This window comes from Arachis hypogaea, chromosome 14 (genome assembly GCF_003086295.3).
Source record: "Arachis hypogaea cultivar Tifrunner chromosome 14, arahy.Tifrunner.gnm2.J5K5, whole genome shotgun sequence".
NCBI classification, from domain to species: Eukaryota; Viridiplantae; Streptophyta; class Magnoliopsida; order Fabales; family Fabaceae; genus Arachis; species Arachis hypogaea.
In genome coordinates this window covers 97,238,985-97,246,889 of record NC_092049.1, presented here as the reverse complement: position 1 = coordinate 97,246,889, position 7,905 = coordinate 97,238,985, and the positions used below count along the sequence as shown (strand labels likewise).

At 33.9% G+C, this 7,905-nt stretch overlaps 1 protein-coding gene across 1 annotated transcript; it reads right to left on the bottom strand.

Annotated features, from left to right (window-relative positions):
* Positions 1 to 2,575: 2,575 nt before the first annotated feature.
* On the bottom strand, positions 2,576 to 6,527 carry LOC112743536 (uncharacterized). Its single transcript, XM_025792783.3, has 12 exons — positions 6,122 to 6,527; positions 5,866 to 5,998; positions 5,653 to 5,726; positions 5,509 to 5,555; positions 5,267 to 5,417; positions 5,155 to 5,193; positions 4,885 to 5,086; positions 4,725 to 4,786; positions 4,499 to 4,599; positions 4,005 to 4,059; positions 3,859 to 3,906; positions 2,576 to 3,000 (listed from the first exon to the last, which is right to left on the bottom strand). Exons 1-12 carry the CDS (start codon positions 6,354 to 6,356, stop codon positions 2,825 to 2,827), a joined length of 1,323 nt encoding a protein of 440 aa, XP_025648568.1. The 5' UTR covers positions 6,357 to 6,527; the 3' UTR covers positions 2,576 to 2,824.
* Positions 6,528 to 7,905: the final 1,378 nt, after the last annotated feature.

The window sequence follows — 7,905 nt, the reverse complement described above, 5'->3', positions numbered from 1 at the left end:
TCTACATGAGTTCTTGTGATTCTCGAGAGAGTTATCTCGCTTGAACTACAGCTTGAAAACAAATTCCTCCTAAATCGCTAATTACATTAATTAATTGGGATACGTGCATATAATCCTGTTAGCTTTGAGTAATTAGGGTTTCTGTGGCCATAAACTAGTTTTTTGAACTTAACCCTCTAATCGGAATTAAGTGACCACGAGAGTGGCAGTTAATGAAGGCTAGAGGAGGCTAAATCACTAAGAGATTAGGGTTTAGACATTTATAGTTTGTTATGAATTGAATCATGCATTGTTAAAATAGTTGGTAAGTACTTTTAATCTGAAAAAATAAACATCTGCAAAGGCTTAATTGTTTTCTCATACTGCTTTCACACCAAACCCCTTTATTTTACTGTTTCATGCGAATTGCAATCTTCAAAACCCTTTTGATTTGCCTAACTAAACCAACTTGACAACCATTGCTTGCTCAGTTTGACAATTCTCGTGGGATCGACCCTCATTCGCCTGAGGTATTACTTGGATGACCCGATGCACTTGTCGGTTAAGTTGTGCAAATTATCTTTTCGCGCACCACCTATTCGTCTAACCATGTATGCTTTTAAAACTATCCAAAACTAAAAAAAAAAATTAGAATGAAGCCATCGATCTCGGCTACACGCTTTATATAGCGTTCCAACGCATCTCGGGTATTGTATCTACTTTTCCATTACGCACGTATCTCGGATACACACCCAATTACTGCATTTTGAGTGTATCCCAGTAGCATCTGGGTTGTGTTGCGCTTTGTTGTTTCATATCCAAGTATAGTGTATCCAGGATGTGTGTTTAACTTGATTTAGGGCAGGATGTGAGCTGTTTTGCATATACGTAAATACTCCTCATATTACACATTTCCGTCAATATGATATTTAAATAATTTAAATAAAAAATTCCTTGCTTCGTCGATATAATATTTTGGATAATGTTATGTTTGTTTGATTTTTATTTTCACATTTCATCCCATTTTATTCAAATAATTTTAAATTTTAAAATTATAAAATTTTGAATTTAAAATTTTAATTCAATCCAATAAAAATAAATATACCCATATTATTGTATTTGTATGGTTAATCATGAATAATTATAAATATTACCTAATTAATTTTTAACTAATTTTTAAATATGAATACAAACCTTCGATGACTATTTGATAATTAAAAGAATCTTATCTTTAATTAAAACTAGTTATCTAATTAGTGCTTGTACTAGTATTTTAATGAGTGTAAATACACTAGCATTATATATTACGAGTAAAATAATACAAATACGTTTATATGTATTGGATTAAATTAAATCGTTAATTTAAATTATATCCATCTAAATTTTAAATTCAAAATTTTGTAATTTTAAAATTTTAAATTATGTGAATAAAATTGGATGAAATAAAAAAATAAAAATAAAAATAATACAATATTATCCAACATATTATATCAACTTATAAAAAGAAATTACACACATTTGGGATCATTTTAAAAAATTGTTAATATTTTAATTTAAAAATTTAAATCATTAATTTTTTTTCAAATTAAATATTTAATTAAATATACGAATACAATAATACAAGTATTAATATTGTATTTAACACACGTATCCACATCCCGATTCCCGAGTACTCAGTATCCGTTTCATGCATTTATTTCATATATCAGGACTATGGTCCAGTTTAAATAAACATCTTAATTTACTTTTGTAAAAATAGTTTAAATAATAAATAGCTATATTAAAAGTAGTTTATAAATAAGTTATTTGTATTTGAATTTTTAGTTCTAAAAGTACTTATTTTATAGAAATGTGATAAAAATAATAATATTATGAGAGAAATCATTTTTTTTACTTCTTTATAAGTTCCTAAATAACTTTTTAGAAAGTTGCAATTTGATTTTAAAAATTGCACAAAATATTAATACTATTACTTTTCATAAGTTAAAACCTATGAAGCACGGACACTTTGCTGAGTTGCCGTGTTCGCGTGTCGGACACGACACTCACCGACACTCGTCCGACACGCGTGTCTGCTGTGTCCAACTGTGTCTTAATAAAAAATAAAAAATTCTTCTCCGAACACGCCTGGACACACCTAAATAACATCACGTGTCAGCGTGTCCAGTTTTATTCTTAACATATATTCTTAAAATAAATTTAGATACAATATATATTATTATTTATTAAAACAAAAATATTTTAAATACTTGATATAATTAAAATAAAACATTAAAAATAATTAAAAATTTTAATTTATATTTTAATATCAATAAATATCATTATGATTTATCTAAAAAATACTTTATATTTTATATATATGCGTGTCCCATATCATGTAAAATTTTAAAATTTGCGTGTCAGCATGTCTTGTGTTGTGTCCCATGTCAGTGTTCGTGCATCATAGGTTAAAACTCAAAAAAGTTAGTTTTAAAACTTCCGAAACAGACCCTATATCATATTTAGGTGTCTCAATACTCGTGATATGCTTTTAATGAGATGTTATGCACAGTATCTCATGTTATGCATTTTGATAAACATTTTACCCTTTACATAATTCAGTAAATATTAAATTTATTTAATTTAAATATATAAAAAAAAAGGCCTCAATAGTTCAGTAACTTGTTATTTATATGCCTAGCCTAGAAAATGCTATATACGGAGGTCTAGATACCATTGTATATCCTGGCATCACATTTAAGCTACAAGCAACATTATGGTCTAATTTTATGAAGTAGTAGTCCAACTTTGTCATATGGCATAGTCAACCTGTGGCAGGAAAATAGAAAACAGAAGATGGATCAATTTACAATATCCTGCTGATTCTTGGATCGATGATTGAGATTTTGCTAGACTCTAGATCTAGTAGCGCCTCATCAAGAGTCAGCCTGCGGTTTTTCCATATAGTCTCAGCCAACTTCTTTAGCTTCTCTCCTTCGCTCTTGCGATTTTCTTGGACACTGAGTACTTCCGCATAGCCACCTACAAGATATATGATTAAATGATTATCAGCATGCTTGCAACGAAACTAATTTGATGGGCGCAAGCTTAAAAATAATTGTCTGACATTCATGTCGTCCAACTATTGTGATATGCACAAAACAAGAACTGATTAATTTAATTCACACATCACAAAGAACTGAATCTGAACCCATGCACTCATCGTCTATCCCATGCAAAATCTTAGGCAGGCAGATATTGCTATAATGCATGCCATTTGATAATAGAAGAGTGCCTTTACACACTAATGATCAGTATTTTAAAAGGATTTTGGGCTGGCCACCATCTTCGGGACACTGACACTGTTACAAAATCACAGTGGCAACACCATGGCAGTCCGCACTGTGATTGGCGGAAATGGCGGTCTGGGTTCCTTTTTTTTTTTTTTTTTTTTTTAACATTTGAGAGTTATTTTGGTCACCTAGAAAATCCTTTTTGCTGCTGAAGGAACTGCCTACAGCATCGCCGCCGCATGCCGAACTCCAACTCCTCTGTCGTTCTCTCTGCTGTTTGAGGAAGAACCAAAGAAGTCGTCACAGCATCTCCGCCGCAGCATCATCGTCACCAGCGGTTGGTCCTCCTCCACTCCAGGTGATTTCCTTTTCCAACTCTTACCTCTCTTTTCTAGACTATGTTCCGTTACAGAGCATTTTCCCTTTTTTTAATAATCTTTCTCTTCTATTCTTTATTAATAAATCATCAGTTAATTGGTAAATTCATTGTGAAATTATAAAAAACTCAATTTTCTTGTATTAATTTCCAATTTGTCATTACTTGATAAGCTTGTCCATCAAAGATTATAGCATGTAATAGAAGAGTAGATTGAAGAATTTGTCATACCTCGTGCAATAGCTGCTATATCACTTCTTTCTACCACTGGTGCAGAACCTACAAGAAGCATTTTGTGCTCAATATCTGTTCTCATTATCAGCAAGAGTATATTGAGTATGGACAAGTCAACCCCGAAATGGCACATAGATCATTACCTTCAGACTCAGTTTCTGTAACCTTCAAGATATCTATCACTTTTCTGTAGAGACCCTGTCAATATTTTTCTGTATAATTACTAGGCAGCCAAGGGTAGTTAAGCAGTGTGAAACAATTCCATCAGAAAATACATTGTTTAATTTGCAGACACTAGTAAGGAAAACAACTTCTAATAGAAAACTTGTAGACCAGTTATTAAATAAGTAAAGTTTTTTAGAGAAAACAGTGTCATGCACAAAAGAGAAGGACAGATCAAAATTCTTATCCACGGTCTACATAAGTGCACGGGCAATTTGAAAATTGATTAGTTGAATAAAACCAGAGCAAATATTTCAGTGTGAATGTTTCACAGCACCGAATTCTGACAATGAAAACTAAATTAAGAGTCAAGACCTGTCAAAGCATCCTAGTTAGTGTATCACTGTTATTTTTTATAAAGAAAAGAGATGATTAAAAAAATAATTAAGAATGCATGGAGAGTTCTAAGTCTAACCTCTTGAACCATCAGAGAGCTTGTACGCTCCTCCATTGCTCTACGCCTATACATGAGGGCTATGCTTGTTAAGACAACACCCACCTTGGGATGCTTTTCACCTTTACAAATTGATAAAGCCAGGAGATTTTAGTAACATAACATGCCATTATCAGGTTCTGTAAAAAGTGCTAACCAAATTTTTATATTGAGTTTAGGTAATGAATCAAACGAATATAGAAGTCACCATAGGTTTCCTCTGCCAATGTTAATGCCTGTGTCAAAGCCTTCTCTGCATTACCATAGTTCCTAAACCAACAATTATTAGTGATGTATCATATGTCTCAACATAAAAAAGGAAGTTTGTGGTATAACTAAGGAAAACCAAATGAAAAAATTGAGCATACCCCTGATATGTTTCAAGCTGCCCTAGAGAACACAGTGCCCCCATCATTAAACCCTCCAAGTTCATGTTACAAGCTCCTAAATATGGATTGCCAAATTTTTTTATGTCGGAAGCTCCTTTTAGGACACTCGTGTAGACCTCTTTCGCCATTGAATAGTTTTGCTTAAGGTATAGGAATTCTCCATATGATAGAGCAGCAGTACCTATATAACCAACTGTTAATTTGGAAGTACAAGAATGCTTTCTACAAACCAGATGAGACGAATCATACCGTCGCTGAGCTGGATAGATTTGTCAAAAAAAGGGACAGCTGCACCAAGAACATAATAAGCACTCATCAAGAATCACAAAAACGAACAAATACACCATTAGCACACAACTACCTGATTCGATACTTCCCTTGACAAGCTCAATCAGCCCCTTCAGTGCTTTAGCACGAAGAATTAGAGCCTTAAAATCCTCATCATCATCATCTGTTTTCTGTTTCTCGACAACCTCTACACATTTATCAGCAATTGCAGATGCCTTATCATCCTGTATAGCAAAACTTCATCTGAATAAATATGAACGGGACCAACACAAGAACTCGAAAGAAAATATTTTTCAAGGATTTGTAGATACGAACCTGCCCCAACTCTAGATAAAGACCAGCCTCAGCCTCAAGGGCAGCAACTACAATAATAAACCAAAATTCACATGAAATTACTAATATTAATAATTAAAAAAAAAAAAAAAAAAAAAAGAAACTACCAAGAAAAAGTGAAATTACCTCTGACACCCAAGTAAGCATTGGTTAATTCGTGAATACTCTGTAGCTTCTCCAATGCAATATCATACTCTCCCCTGAAAAAAGAAAAGAAAAGGTTTAAATTATACAAAACTCTCAATGAATTCAAACTAACTAACCAACCACCAAAACTGGAGCTCCCACATTTCTAATAAAAGACCAAAATCCGAACTTAAATAAATAAATGATAAGAACCTTTCATATTCCAAGGTGGACATAGCAAGCAAAGCAATCCCTTTAGAATTCTCATTTTTGGGGTCTTTGCCTTCAGTTAACTCAATCGTAAGGCAGTGCTTCAACACAAGCAAACCTAGTCCGTACGACCCAACTATTGACGAACCAAAAAGAAAAAAAAGACGTTAACTTCAATCATTAATAGAATCAATAAAGACAGTCTCGGGGTGTAAACCCTAAAAATGGCATTTTTGTTTTCAGTTTTTGGATTAATTACATGATTTGTCGGTCCTAGCGTGGTTTAAAGCGTAATTGATCATATTAATAGCATCAGGATTAGCCATGGACTTGTCGAGCTCCAAGCCATTGCCGTATGACCTAAACGATGTCGCAGCGAGAGGTGTGAGTGAAACGGGAGATGGTTTTGCAGTGAGAGACGCAAGAAATGATGCGGTGGAAGAAACAGAAGAAGCAGCTCTTGAGGATAACCTCGATGATGCTATGCGAAACATGATGGTTATTGTGAAGAAGGGGTGTGTTCAGAACGAGTAGCGTGTGAGACTCTGAGTGAAGTGTGACTGGGGGGTAGGGTTTTGGTTAAGAATGTTCCTCAAACTAGTTCGGTTTTAGGACGCGTTTGGTTCGGCGTTTAAATCATGAAAAGTACTCAAGTGTGTTGAATTAATTATCCATTTTGGCCCTGTAATTACTTATTTTGGTCTTTGATGAATAAATGATCATTCGTATCCATAAAAGATGAAAACACTGACATATGTACTCATACTAGATCGAAACTAAACTTGTACCCACGTAAGATGTCTGCCGTGTGATAAAAGTACCCTACGTGGCACTCCAACCTTCCAAAGACAGGGTACTTTTGTCACACAAAAAGTATCTTGCGTGGGTACAAGTTTAGTTTCGATTTAGTGTGGGTACATATGTCAGCATTTTCATCTTTCATGGATACAAGTGGTTATTTATTCTTTAAAATTATCTATACTGGTCCTCCAGATTTAGATTTGGACACCAACGTGGTCTCTCAACCCTTTTCGGTAATGACTCAGCAAACGGAGTGCCATGGTGGCACCCTCTCTACCACGCTAAACCCTACAACGGCTAGATAACGTGGCGAGGGTTGTATTTGTACCCAATTTAGTCCCTAAAACCCTAATTTTCTCTCATTTATCTGAGTTGGGTTCTTCTTCAACTTCCGTCTTCCTTCCTCCTATCTTCTTATTCTTCTTTATCTTCTTCTCTTCTTGTTTCTCTTCTTCTTGTTAAATCTTTGTCATTCATCGCTATTAGTTACAGCATCATGGTGGGTGGTGGAAGCATCGTAGCTGGAAACTCGATTCGCTCTCCTTCAAGCGGTAACTAGGTCAGGTCACAAAACCGGAACAGAAATACGAGGGTGCCGGAATAGTGTGGGTGCGGTTACCGTTCAGTTCTGCGATGGTCTGGAACAGAATCAAATCCAAACAAGCCATTTTATGGATGTCCCAATTATAATGTAAGTTAAATATATAATATTTTGTTCATTTGTTCTTGCCTGCTTCATTTCATCATCTTTTGTTGGTTCATTTCAGACAAGAAAAAAAGACTTAGTGCGGTATGTTTGTCTGGGTTGACATTGGACAAGAGAAAAGTGCTAGAATAGTAGATTTTGATAGAGTCAATGGTGGAAAGAAGATGAACCTAGCATGGAGGGTTGGGAGGTTGGAAGATGATGTAAGAAGTTAGAAATTCATGACCCATTTGTTGATGGTATCTGTGTTTATGATGGTAGTGTTTTTGTTAGTGATGTGTTACAAATTTTGAAGAAAAAATTATGGAAGAATTTTTGTAATGTAATGTAATGGAAGATGTATTGTGTAAAAATATTTGAATAGAATGAATAATTTAATTTGTGGTATTCCTGTGACTTACACATGACTCAACAAAATTGAGTTATATTTAAATAGGATTACAATAGGCAAGTTAAACTAACAAACCAGATTTATATTAAATTAGTTATCATAGTTGAACAAAAAAGATGCATAACCAAGCATCATGAGTATTAAC